General features: G+C 43.6%; 1 protein-coding gene across 2 annotated transcripts in view; it reads left to right on the forward strand.

Annotated features, from left to right (window-relative positions):
- The window catches only part of SOBP (sine oculis binding protein homolog), a 113,888-nt gene that overhangs the window by 59,784 nt on the left and 39,650 nt on the right, over nt 1–14,454 (forward strand). Inside the window, exon 5 of one of the 2 annotated variants that reach the window (XM_064412841.1) lies at nt 4,098–4,193. The exons of the other annotated variant lie outside the window; for it this stretch is intronic. Within the exon in view, the coding sequence (XP_064268911.1) occupies nt 4,098–4,193 (96 nt within the window). The remainder of the gene's footprint in view (nt 1–4,097; nt 4,194–14,454) is intronic. 2 annotated transcript variants of the gene reach the window in all.

The following is a 14,454-nucleotide window of genomic DNA, read 5'->3' on the forward strand; positions in this document are numbered from 1 at the left end:
AGGAATCCTCTGTCTGGATCAAGATAATTTTTCTCTGAGATAAGGCGAAACAAATATCCACGCTCTTTGGAGAGGAGGAAATTCTGCTGTAGATTGTTCTTCCTCCGTTGTGTTAAAAAAAGGAATCTTGACTGAATATATAGTCTGTTTCCAAACTATTGGCATCTTTCACAAATATAGGCTGGCTGGCTTACGAACAAATAGCACAGTTTCTGTAGCCAAAGATAGTTGTCATCATGCACTTATTAATGAGTACACATATCTCTGAACATCAAATGCTGTGCTATTTTCAGAGAGATCATTTCAGATCCTGTTTTCTGGTTTGGTTTTTTAATTTTTTTTTCCTTAGCCTCCTGCCATTTTCTTTCAAAGCTCAGCAGTAGAAAGCAGAGAAAAAAGGGACCTAGGAAAGGAGATGCTCTCATCTGTCCCCCACAGCTTCCCCACATCAGGAGCTACTCCATGCGTGTCATTCCTGGCAGATGTTTGCCTAATCTGCTCTTAAAAAACTCCAGTGATGGGGCTTTGACAGTCTCCTTAGGCAATCTGCTCCAGTACTTTGCTGTACCTGTCATTAAGAAGGGCTTCCTGATATCTAACCTGCAATTAAAGGCCATGATTTCCCACACAAGCCATCATCAGGCTGACCTTACAGCCTGACCACCTCCACCAAGTCAGCTGCAGTTTCCTCACTAGATCATCTTTGCCAGCACTGTTCCTTGGGCAGTGTGCTCTACTCTGGCTGTAGCAAGGTGATGTCTCTGTGTGTGTATGTCTGTGTGTCTGTGTGTCTGTGTGTGTGTGTGTGCCACTGGTCTTGTCAGGTGTCCAGCCCGGTGTCCCAGGGGCTGGCGATGGGCCGGTTTCCGTCTTGGATCCCATGCAGCTGATGGGAAGGGGCTGTTGGACAGTAGAGGGTATTAGGAGATTCAGTAAATCCCAGGAGAGGCACTGCCACAGTGAAGTTGCAGCAGTTTTGCAGTGATAAAACTAGCAGTGCCAACCATGGTTCCAGGCCTCAGAACACAAGCTGATGCCCTGTCCTGGAACAAAAAGGTGTTGTGAGAGCACTTGTCCCATATATTACCCCATATATTACATGTATGCAATCAATCACATCTACCAGTCAGTACATACATTTTTTGATGCATGCATTCCTATAATGATTTTAGCAGTATCAAAGCTTTTTTAAAAAAAAAAAAATCAGAGTGATATCACAGATTTGGCTTGGGTTATTTTGCAGTTGTTTTCTTTTGAACAATAGCATTCCATGGCAGCCAGGCCTGATGGCAAAGCTGTAGATGCCAGCTTGCTGTGAGTGAGATGCTGGGGGAGCTGAGGCAGTCACAAGGTGTGCAGCAGTGATTGAGAGTGGGTCAGTGTAGGCACAGATGCATCACAATATTACCATTGTGAGATAAATTCTGAACCACTTTTTAATGTGCTTAGAATAGTGATGAACATTGTAAGAGTGTTTCCTTCTGTAAATTATTTACAACTGGAAGATGGTAGTAATGAATTAATGGAAAGATACTGGAGAATTAGGCCTGACTGCTCAGAATAGGTGTTTTTTACAATGGAAACCAGCTAGCTAAATTAGGTGTTTTTCTGCTGTCTGAGCAAATTACGGCAGTATGTAGCTAAACAGGTTTTGAAACTAGGAAATTTTAGGAACATCCAAAATTAAGGTTTAGATCAGTAGGAGCAGGAGCATGTTGCTGTCAGCAGGGGTGAATAACCTTTGTGTAACTGGCAATTCTGGTAAGCAGGTCAAGTTCAGTGGGGTTTGTCTCTGTATTTTGACAGATGCACTCCAAACACCCTGATATCCATTTCATTTTACAAGGTGTGTGCGTGCACCAAGACAACGCTCCAGAGGGTCACTGGCAGGTTACAATGTGCCAGCCATCACGTGCACAATGCATTGCATTGTGCCAAGATAAAATTTCAGTGGTCTGGGGGCACCAGCAGTGTTCAGAACCCCACACAACACCTGTGCCCCACCAGTATCTCCCTAGCTGTCCCTCACTGAGCATCCCATTGGCATCTGTTTTCCCAAGGTGACAGGTCTGTTTCTATTTGTGCAAGGCATTCGTCCCCCAGCTGTCTTCTAGATGACCTGGAAGAGCTTCTCTGAGTTGCCCATATTCCTTCAAGGAGGAAAGGACAAAATTTATTTTCAAAATTTTGAGAATTTTGAGGTGTGGGGGTTTTGTTAAAAAACCCAGGTAGATTTGAACTTTATATTCCATGCAGCATGGAGGTAAATTTATTGTGTAAGAGAGCTTTTAGTGTCAAACTAATAATTGGAAGAATACATTTAAACCATTGTCAATATAAAAGTGACTCCAGATGCTCAGGAATCTGAAACCACTCTTTCTTGTGGTTTTAAAGGAAAACTTTAAACATTTTTCACCCCACAACTATTGAGGGCATTGAAAGAAAATACCCATAAACTGTTAGGAAACATACAGAATTAATTTTTTTCCTACTTCCCTGTTCTTGTAATCATCATCAATTTTAGGTACTTCCCAAAATACACCTTTGGACAAATTTTGCACTGTTAAAAATGGCATTTTCTGTTGGGCAAACTGTGTTCACGCCCCATGGCTGACAAGCAGAGGCCCAAGTCAAAGCCTGCTGGAGTCAAGGAGCTTTTGTTGAGGTGCAGGCCCTGCATGTTTTCCTAAAAATCGCCAGTGCTGTTAGCCCACGTGTCCCCTTCCCCAGCCCTTCTCCTCGGGGAGAGGCAGAAGCCTGTTTGAAGACAAACAAGTCGCGGAGCCCGCAAGGTGTAAATATCTTTCATAAATGCCAGCGCTGCAGAGCCTGAGCGCCGGGCGCGTGACACGCGGTGACAGGCGGCTCTCGCTGCGCGGGGCGCGAGCGACGTGCCAGCTCTGGCTGCCACAGGCACCGAGGTGGGCCCGGATTGCACCTGGGCATCCCTGGGCACCCCTGCCCCGGAGCACACACCGGGCAGCAGCAGGGGTGGGCGGCAGAGCTGCCTGCTCCTCGCCCCGCTGCCCCTGCCCGCAGCCCTCGCCCCCGATCCGGTCACCCTGCCTCTGCCCTCCTCCTCTCCCCGGCTTCTTCTTCGGGCAGGGGCTGATTTAAATAGGCTGGCAGGGAGCCAGGAGCTCATCATTTTAATGCAGTGTAAAATGGAATGTGCATAATTATATGCAAGCCATATGTGAGGGAGACAGCTCAGCTGTGAATTTCGGGAGGCTGTGAGAGGGAGAGAGTGAACAGTCAGGAATCAGATGAGATGGAGCGGAACGGAGTGCAAGTGTCACTCAAATGAACAGTGTAATGAGCGTATTGCTGACACTCCTCCTTTCACCTGCTTCTCCCTTTTGCTTTAACTCAAAAAGCAGAAAATGCTCGAGATGAGAAGGGAAAAATACTATATGCAAGCAGGATTGCTAATGGGCTCTGGTAATGTCTCCATTTAAACTTCAGCTTTCTTAATTAACAGTGTAGTTACAAATAACCAGTAACTTTTAATGCATCTTTGTCATTAAATATTTTGACCGCATTTGACTGAAGGATCATTGTTCTCACTCAGTGATTGCTCCTTTCAAAGCTTCACTTAAACATGGAGGGGGAATCCATTTATTTGTAATAGTATTACATGTAAATGATGAGTATGAAAGGGTTTTTTTTGGTTTTTTTTTTTTTTTTTTTTGGCCTTACTGTTAAATTGAAAATACAAGTACATCATCTAGGGATCGCTTAAGCATGTCAAAAAGTTTAAACGAGTACATATGTAATGTAATCCTGAAAAATGCCATGGAGTAAATTGAAACCCTGAGTTACTCAGTTTCCAGCTCAAATATTTCATTTTGGTTTTGTCTTTTGTTGTTCTAATTATAACTCCACAATGAATTTGCATGTTCAATCTAAGCTATGTAAGAAAACAGCATCCCAAGTTCTCATATCTAAAAGGTGTACTGACTATTTAAAGAAACTTTTTAATAATGTTGTATTTTGGGATTCCCGTCTGTTTTAATGATCTGAGCTGTTATGCTTTTAGCTATTTTTTCCTTCCATTATTTGTAAGTCCCTAAATAGGCCATTATATTTCCCTTCAGGCTAGAGATGAAGATGGACATGCTGAAAATTTTCCCCAGCAGCACTATGCTAAGGAAACTCCAAGACTTGCCTTCAAGAATAACTGCGAACTACTTGTAAGAATAACATACTTACAACAAGTCTAGATTGTTACTTTAGCACAGTGAAAACCGTTTTTTTTAAAGGCTTTTGTTCATTATGACATACATTATGAAATATGATAGGTTTTTTTTTTTACTGTTGTAGCGTTCTAATGCTAGTTCTGCTATCCGTGAACAGTTTAAGATCGCAAATTGCTTGAAAAATATAATATATTTGATGTCAGCACGTGAATGGCCTTGTCTTCCTACCTTGTCTTGCACTGGTAAATCAGGGAGAGCCATGCAGGGAGTGGCTGGTGATGCACGGAAAGCCCCCCTTCCTTCCCCCAAAGCACCCCAAAACTCACTCTCCCATCCTCCCTTTAGCTCTGCCTTGTTTTCGGGTGGCGGCGCTGCATTTTGTTCTGCTAACCAGCAGTCCTCCCTTCAGAGCTCGCCTGTTCCTCCCTTTCATAGCTGCATGCAACCCAAAGCATCCTTTCCTTTCCTCTCCACTCCTCTCCATTCCTCTCCTCTGCTGTGGGGAAAGAGCGAAAGCCAGGAAAGCACTTACAGGGAGCCTGGAGTGTTTACAAGCCATAAGAGAGATGATATCAGCTGTGAAAGAATCTCTGTTCCAAGGCAGGGTTAATTCACTGTTCATTTTAGCGTTTGCAGCTAGACGAGATTAAAAGCAAGCAGGAATGCCTATTATATTTCTATTAAATGAATCTGTTGGGACCTAATGTTCTTGATTAGCTTGCGAAAATTAGTGCTCCACCATGAGTTTTTCTGTTTGCCTAAAGTAAACAGAGGATGAATTGTCATACATTTAAAAGAGATTCATGCATGGCTTTCGAAAAGGGAGGTTTAGATACATCCCTAGATCTCTCCCTTGCATTCCCCTTTCTTCTCATCTGTACTTAAGTAAAATGTAGCATTTGGCTAAATGGAAGTGTTCATGGAGAGTGAGTACACGGGGTTTTACTTTGAAACAACATGTCTTTTTTTCTCCTTGTAACCAGAGAGGAGGCGGGTGGCAGTGGAGGAGCAAGCTGTGTTTTATCTGCATTAGAGCCCGTGCCCGCTCCCCCGGCATGCAAGGCCAAGCGCTACTCTGGGTGCCCCAGGTGCAACAGGCAGTGAAAGTCGAGCTGATGAGCCGATAGCCCAGTGCTGAAGCTGGCCTCCAGGTTCACTCAGCTGGCCAGAGAAGCCCACAGCAGGGAGCAGCAGCTCAGGGCTGGTGGCCCGTCCCCGCTCCCCACACTGGCCAGAGCGCAGAGCACATCGGCCACACCTGCACTACTGGGCCCGCGCTCTCCTACCCCACAAGTGTTCCCTGTGCTGAACCAACCCTTGGTTAGGTAAAGACAGTGCTTTTTACAGCCACAGGTGTCACTTGGAAGGTTCAGCTTGTCACCATAATTCTCCCCAGCCAAAAGCAAGGTGACCCGGGAGATCTGGTCTTGGTTGCTCTTAAACCCTTTGTGAAGTTCCTGGCGGTTTCAGGGTTGGCAGTGTTACATCTTAAGGAGAGGGGACTAGACAAACACAAAGAGTGGTTCCCTGGTGTACTCATAATTCCTGTGCCAAATAAATGAGGCTCTTTCTTCAAGGCCATGCTTAATTACTGTGCTGCTAATCAGGCCTGACGAACCATCACAGCACACCAGGATGCTCCCAAAGTCGGTAGGGCTTCTTGGTGCTGGAGAAACTTAGTAATAGAGACAACATGGGTATAAGTCATGTAATATTTCCATTGAAAATCTGCTTTATATTTAGTGCAAACCATCAATGAACCAATTAACCCACTTTGTGCTATTAAAATCAAGCATTCTTTTAATGCCCAGTTGCTTATTCCTCTATTAATACGCATTTAAGTTTTTGCTTTATTGTATCACCACTGTGTCTGGCAAAAGCTCAAGTCATCAAAGTTAGTCTTTCATGTGCTTTTTTGGACAAGTTTCAATTCTTGTTTAAGGAAGTAATAAAAGCAATTTGTTATAGTTTTATTTTTCCTATGCTATTGGAAACAAAATTGGCAGGGATGTAATCTGCACTCAATTTGTATGTGGAAAAAAATAGTAGGCAAATAATGAATATGTACCTCTGCTATCTTTAAAGATGTATTTTAGTAACTTTCAGTGAAAATATGATGTTGAGCCTAGGTGTGGGTGGTGGGGGAGCTAGTGTTATTTGTTGAAGGTTCTGTGTGTTTCACAGAGAGGTAGTGTTATTCCTTCTACATTTTACTTTATGGAAACAATGCTATATTAAAATGTGCTCCAATTTCAAAGGCTAATTTCAGCAGAACTGGCCATCAAGAAACCTTTTTTCTCTTAAAGGCTACTCAGTATTCCTTGAGAGAGGAGAAAAAAAACCAAAACAAACATAAAAGAAAGAAGTGGGGACAGCTGATCCTCTAAAAAAATATTTTCCCAGTGGTGAAAACTTAACCAGAATCTAACAGCACAAGTCAGATGCTGGCTGAGCGAAAAGACAAGATTTTTTAAATCAAAGAGAAACTGAAACTTGTTTATGCTTTTGAGAATGAGGGAATCCTTGGAGTTTTTCTGAGGGAGTTCAGAGTAAATAGAATAATAGTCTGTCAGGTAAAATTGGAGGCTTCAGCTCAAAAATGCTTTCCTTGCTTTAGGGTTTAGCTGCCATTTTCCAGTGAGGTTTGTTCCAGCAAAGGCAGGCTCCTCAGTCTGGGAACTGCTCATGCTGGGAGAGTGCTGCCAGCCAGGATCCAGGGCTGGGTTGCTGCTGCTGGGTCTGCATGCCAGGGCTCTCCCTCAGGAGCCAGGCTACACTGGCTGAATCTTAACATCCCAGGTCACAGGCACACGCAGCAAGCTTTAACTCTTCAATACTTGGAGAGATTTTAAAGCATGTAACATAGAGTATTACAAAAGTAACATGGAGTGTTACAAATTGTATGCTTTCTTCATTGCTTACCGCAAGAGCAGATAATTTGATGAGGTACAACTCAGCTTTTCTGTTCATTTTTTTTGGTCTTTTTTGAATGTGAGCAAGATTGATAAGAAATAGAAGGAAGAAAGGTATAATTTAGGCAGAGGAAATGCCTGAAGTTTGTTCAGTAGTTCTACTCATTAAGAAAAGCAGTGACAATTAAATATTTTGGTTAGTATAGGGAGCCATTTTGCAGTTATGGGATTGGAACAGGGAACTCATTTCCCAAGCTAAATCCATATATGTTGTGTCCTGGGATTTGGTGTAGGGCACTAAAACCAAAGTGGTTAAGATGCTCTAATCAATGAGCACATCGGATTTTCCTTTTGCACTTCACAGTATTTTTGAGAATCACATTGTCTAAAGTTTAGGTATCCATGCTAAATATCGGGAACTACATAAAAGAAATCTATTTTTAAAGAGCCAGGTCAGCATGCTGTCTTGGCCAGCCATCCATTCTTCTCCCATAGGCACTGCCTCGGGATTTTAATTTCTTATTCCATGAGTGGCTGGAAGCTTTTCTTTCAGGCACATCTCTTTGTTTCCAGAAGGAAAAGGCAGAATTTAGTCCCTGCTGTAAGCTGATTGTCAAGAAACAGTACAGTCCAGCTAATAGTGGATGTGGGGAGAAAGATGGGATTAACTGCCGAGAAAGGGGAGGCTGGAGTGAAAAGGCCAGCAAGAAGCCCACAGCCCCAGCTCTAGCTGGATGAAATTCCTGAGCCATTGCCTAGAGAAAGGAAAAATCCATCTGGCACCTACCCAGGTTAGTCAGGGTAGGAAGAGTCATGCTTGGTTGCCTTTTAACAAAAGTGGGAAAGAAAAACCAGAAGTTCGTCCTTCCTCCCCCCCATTTACTCAGAATATTGAGTCAAGGTTTCAGAATGGCATGCTGCTCTGTGAGGTAAAGAAGGGTTTGATGGGTTAAGGAAATTAAACATCAGGTTGCTTTCCTGATAATTTGTTTATGGAGATGATGTGAGTACCACCCACTGCTGTGGGATTATATGTAAAGCAAACAAATAACCAAACAAAATATAAATATCCTGGAAAAAAATTAATTTCCAGTCCTATACCCAGTTGAATCCATGTTTTTTCTGCCTGATCTTTTCATCTTTGAAATAAAAAAATCTGTTCCTAGTAGTTCTGCTGTGAGAGGATAAATTTGTGAATGCAGTAGGAGATGAATTATAAGTCCTGGTGCTTGGAAGCTATTATGTAAAAGACTCAAAATAAAACATGCTTGCTATTGGATTTAATGCAAACTCACCTACGGCTAGTTATCTTTAATCATTGACAAAAAGAGGCAGAGAAGACTCTGAAAAACACATGGAAACATGAAATGCAAAATGTTCTCTTATGAGCAAAAGGCCTTTGGGGAGGCTCTAGCTATGTGGTGAGCCAGAGCTGCAGCTAATGCTTTGCTTGAAGTCATGTCACTGTGCTCTGCTGTGCCAGCACTAGAGGCAGAGTCACGACAAGTGGCACATGGGGGGCACCCAGACAGGGCAGTGGGGATGCAGGCAGGTTAACTTCAGAATGATGGCACTGGAATGTGGGAAAGATTTCGTACCTGCTAGACTGACATTGGAAAGTACTGACAGTATTTGTGATCAGATGAGGCCAATAGGTTTTGCTGTTGTAGATGAGGTAAATGTAAATATGCATATTGGTATCCTTTGAAGGCCATGAGTTTTGGTTTCAGAAAGTGAGGCTTAAATCCATTTTTAAGTGCTTACTGTGCCCCAGTTTCAAGCAAAACTGCTCCCTATTAGTGCCTCAGCAGCAGAAGAAAATACCTCTCAGTCCGTTTAAAATCACAGTGCCTTCAAAAAAGAACTGAATTAGGGAGAAATAGCTTTGCTCATTCCACCTCTTGCCTTTCCACCCTTTTTGTCTTTCCTGCTGTCTCCTTATTCCTAGCAGAGTGGAGAGAGAGGAAGAAGTGCACTGCCTCCTGTGGTTTTCCTGACTCTTCCCTCCTGGGTGCAAAGCAGCGGAGGGAAAGGGAGGGCACTTCCATCATTCTGGCCAAGGATTGGGGATGTGCAGGACTGGAGCAGGAGTGCTGCCCAGCAGCTCTGAGGGGTACAGGGCCACATCTAGCCTGTCAGGTACAATCCTGAGGCCAGGAGGTGATTCTGCCACCTTAGAGGGGCAGGAGAGAAGAGGGCGAAGAGACCTTGTGGAGTTCCAGATGGCAGAGCTGCTGAACCTGATGAGAGTTTGAAACCTCCACAGTCATGTTTAAATGCTGTTTCAGCATCCATCGATGTTTGTCTCACTGCTGGGGCAGTTTTTTGGTGGCTTTCTGAAGGATTTCACCCATTTCTTGCTCAGTTTGCCATCACAGTCTGAGGGCAACGGGTACTCCTGCATCAGTTGCACCGTGGCACACGCAGTGATTCCAGCAGATAGATGACTGTGCAAAACCCCCAGCAGCCATTGGAGAGCCCACTGTTGGTTTCAGGGTCTTTGGATCAGGCACAGAGAGCTGTCAAGAGTGGTGGTTATGGCCCTGGAACAAAAATATGGAGAAAAGCAATTGTAGCAGTGAATTGATACTGATGCTCTTAAAACCTCAGTAATCTTGGCCACATGAAATTCAACCTTTCTTGTGACTGAAATAACACTGACGCTTAGGTCATATGGTAGACTTATGACCTTTTGCCAGGGCGATTGCCTGTAGTGTTTCATTTTCAAAAACTAAATTGTCCATGAGCAATGGCAGAATATTTTGAAACTAAACTCCCCAAAACCCCACTGAAAACCCTGCACTCTGTTTCTCTTCAAGTAAGGGCAACAAACCAGGAAAAATTATTCTAAATGGTTTTTTGTCCTTGATTGCCGCCAGGCTGAATGGAGGGCTAAGTGGTGCTGCCTTATATGCATGTTCCTGTTGAGTGCTGTGTAAATGCACTGAAAAAAGGCAGCACTCAGAGCAGAGGGAGAGCCCTGACACCCAGCTCCAGTGACCCTCCCTGCCTGCTGGCACAGGTGGGTGTCACAGAGCACTGGGTGCCTTGGCATCTGTGCCAGATCAGCATCCCGCTGGGAGAACATGGGAGCAGACACAGAGCTGCAGCCTGCCAGCCACCCCACCACACACTGTCCCCAGGAAATGATTGTCCCTGGGCCTATCTGCACAGATCTATTTACTGGTTTAGAACAAATGCAGCCACTGGCTTGCCCGGCACACAGGCTGTGTCCTTCTTGGCCATGCTTTTTAATGATATGTTTTTTTATCCCACAAAGGAAGTGAAGTCATTCCACACTTTATGGCAGCATGGACTGGACATGGGAGGTTTTCTGGGCTGCAAGAGACTTTCTAGGGGGTCCTGAGAGATTTCCTTGGTCTTTCAGGCTCTTTGCTGCCCTTCTCCTCTCCTGCACTACCATGCTACTTAAAGTATTAAGCTTTTATTTCTTAACTCACACCATGCTTAGGACTCCACAATGTCTGATCCAAAGCCCAGTGAAATCAATGGGATCCCTCTTGCTCACTTGAGGTGGGTTCTGAATGACACCTTATGTTCTGTAAACAAAAGATGAATGACTGCTTTGAGACATCTTACTCCTTCCTGACCAAAAACCACAGCAGGCCAGCTAACAGCTAATTTGAAGTGTAGAAAACATTATCTTTATTAATAATATCTAAGCTGAAGGCCGACATCAGAGACCTGTTGTAGGAACTAATAGAAAACAAAGCCAAAAGGCTGAGGTAGCAGACTTTCTACTGGAAATAAGACCCAAACCTCACTCCTTTTGCACCCAGGGCTAGCGAGTGACCAGGACCTGTGGCACTAAGGAGGACAAGGGATTCCCCACGGCTCCCACAGAGGTGGGCAGGGAGTGCCAGTCACCTTGGGAGTGTCAAGGAGAGCCACTTCCCAGCAACACACAAAATACAAGGTATAAAATTCACAGGAGCATGAGGAAAGGGAAGAAGGAAGGGAAGGAAAGGAATGAAAGGATAAAATCTCCCCCATGGTCAGGGATGTGGCTTCTTCCCCAAGCAGGCTGATACCACCAGGAGCTGTCCATAATCCCCATGTTTTCAATCCGGTGAACCAAATTAAGGAGGATGATTTGAATTAAGGAGGATGATTCAGGGCCCTAAAGAGATGGACTAAAAGGTGTGACAGGTGTGAGAGGGGTGGGCAGCATGGGAAGAGGGGCAACAGGAATGGGACAGATTTGGGAAACACTATAGCTACAGGCAGTGAGTGTTTGGCCTTCTGGAGTCAAGAGTGAGTCATATCCCCTTTCCCACAGCCCCCATTTATGTATAGGAAGCAACATTGACCCAGTGCCTCTAATTTAGCATTTTCCTTCATCCCAGTACAGGAGCATTATTTTAGGATGTGGCATTTGACTCTTTGTGAGCACAAGCCTGCCTTTCCTCAAAAGGAGGCATGTTTTTTAATTTTTAACATCACTGTTATTATTATTTCGAAAGAGAAGCAAAATGCATTTGTTAAAAAGGAAGACAATTAAAATCCCATTACAGCTCCAAATCTGCCATCTTCCTTCCCAGGACAAGCATTAAAATTTTCATTAATGAATCTGCACTTACTGATGACCTCTGAATAATTTCTCTCACCTTAATTTATCCTTACTGCAATACTGTGTTGTATTACTCTAGTTTTACTCTTTACTTCCCTTATTTGATATGTTTACTGAAGTTATAATTTTCATATTGAGCCTGTTGTCACAAAAAATTTTGTTTTTCTTTAATATTAAAAAAACCTCTATTTTTTTTTAACCACAAATTTAAACATGTAAAAAGTTAAGAAACTACTAGATGAAAATACATTTGTTTATTAGCAGACTACTTCTTAATAATGATTTCAATAAACTTTGAAGTAAAAAATCCTGGAAAAAATTGTCAGCCATTCCCCCACCCAAACCCCTGTAAATTAAAAAAAAAAAAAAAAAAGGAAAAGGAGGTTCACGTCTCTTGGAAAGAAAACCAGCTGAGAATTGTGGCGTAGCTTTAGGAAACTGGCATTCATAACCTGTGTCAGGCACAGCATTGCCAAAGGAGAGGATTGTCCTGCTCTGCTCTGCTTTGGTGCAGCCTCCTCTCGTGTCCTGTGTGCAGTTTTGGGCACCACAATATAAGAAACACATTAAACTGTCAGAGTGACCAAAGGAGGCCAACAGAGATGGTGAAAGGCCTTGAGGGGGACCTGTATGAGGAATGGCTGAGGTCACCTGGTCTGGTCAGCCTGGAGGAGACTGATGGGAGACCTCATTGCAGTCTTCAACATCCTTGTGAGGGGAAAAGGAGTAGCAAGCACTGATATCTTCTCTGTGGTGACCAGTGACAGGGCCTGAAGGAATGGCCTGAAGTTGTGCCAGGGGAGGGTTAGGTTGGATATTAGACAAAGTTTCTTCCCCCAGAGTGTGGTTGGGCACTGGAACAGGCTCCCCAGGGAAGTGATCACAGAACCAAGCCTGAGACAGGTCAAGAACCATTTGGACAGCACTCTCAGGCACAGGGTGTGTTTTCTGGAGTGGTCCTATGCAGGACCTGAGTTGGACTTGATATTCCTTGTGGGGTTCTGCCAACTCATCTTATTCAGTGATTCTGTGAAATAAAATTCAGTCAGTTTTTATAGAATGTTAAATAACAAAGATATATCTTGTTCTAAAGGAAGAAAAGTGTCATAAATTAAAATTCACTTCCTTCCATATAAATTGGAAATTATATTCCCAAGTCATCACCCAAAGCTATAAATATTTCTTCTTGGGGTCTGTGCAGGAGATGCTGATGGCTCAGTAGGGCCTGTGGGATACCCTGGGAGCTGCCTGGGGGGAACCATCCCTTGCAAGACATTTCACCACCACTATACTTGCAGCACAGCATTAGGCCATGAAACTGGCTTTGGTGCCCAGGGGCACCAAAGGTCCTTTTCCAGGTCCTTTTTCACCTCTGGCCGTGGCTCTCAGTCATGCAAGGTGTTCATTAGAATGGGTTTAATTGGGTCTGAACAGGTGCCTACATTAACAAGTGTCACTCTTTGTAATGGTGCAGTTGGCTTACATCTCATCTTGCTCTGGTGTTGCCTTCCCCATTGAAAAGTGTTGAAGGCTTTGATCCCTTGTAGAGCCAACATGCAGCAGTAAGAGAGCAGGGTTTTGAAAATCAGGAGACTGTATTCTTTCTATTTCTCAGAGGTAAGATCCAGCCAGTGGGAAGGAGGATTGAGAAGAGCTTGGCCACCATTCAAGTAGACTGCAGGGAGGTTTGGGGATGCTCTGGGCTATTAAGTGTCTGACTCCATCTCATTGGGAATTCCTGGGGCTGTGCAGAGCTTCCAGGAATGATATCCCAAGAAGGAAGATTAGTGCTACACAGTTGTCTGGGGAAGATCTGAACTCTGGGAGCACATATCTCACAGCTCTCTGTCTGTGGCAGACACTTTTTTTTACATCTCAGCAGTGACGTGTATTATATTGCTTTCAGGATGGGAAGAAAAACCCAAAATATAAATCCTGCATTTTATTATAGAAGTTAATACCAACAATTACATAAAATCTAATGAATTTTAGTTCTCACTTAATTGCTTCTGAGTAGTTCACTTAACTTATTATAAAGAAGCAAGGACATATTCATTTAACAAGCAGCAGCAGCCTTGGCCTAGCATCTGCCTACATTCTCTTTTCAATTAATCAATTATAGTCCAATGGTGTGTAATTACACATTAAAAAAGTTATTGGATATCACAGCATGGCTGTCCCAGGGGGCTCATGAATACACTAATATAACACACCTGTAATGACCTGTTCTCATATCTGCAAATTGCTCCCATTTCTCTCTCTCTCTCTCTTGTTGCTAAATGAAGATGAAAGCAATTACCATTAACTTTTTGAGTCACATCTAGTCAATGAGAGAGAAAAAAGATCCCTACCAGCATTCATAATAAATCTGTCTGTTGGTGCTCAGGATTTTAACTGTACCAGGCATCAGGCTGCAAGGCAGTAAATGTGCATCAGGATTGTAAAGGGTTGTGGGGATCCCAGGTTCGTTCTGAGCACATGCTACACCTGTAGACAAGAGAAACAGGCAAGCAGGAAGGTCTCATCAGATCACTCCCAGGCACAATTTGCCTGTCTTGGCTGGAATCAGACCGAACTCGAACTGATCCCTATGCAGTGGCTCTAAAGTCTTTGCATAGCAACTAAGCCATGTTGCTGTTGTGTTGGGTTTTTTCCAAATATGAGAAAGAACAAAATTTACTATGTAATGGCAGAAGGGCTTTGGTTGTGAGAGAGGATACAGGCACTGGTGCTCTCTTATTAATGCATAACA

The sequence above is a fragment of the Passer domesticus genome, chromosome 3 (assembly GCF_036417665.1).
Source record: "Passer domesticus isolate bPasDom1 chromosome 3, bPasDom1.hap1, whole genome shotgun sequence".
NCBI classification, from domain to species: Eukaryota; Metazoa; Chordata; class Aves; order Passeriformes; family Passeridae; genus Passer; species Passer domesticus.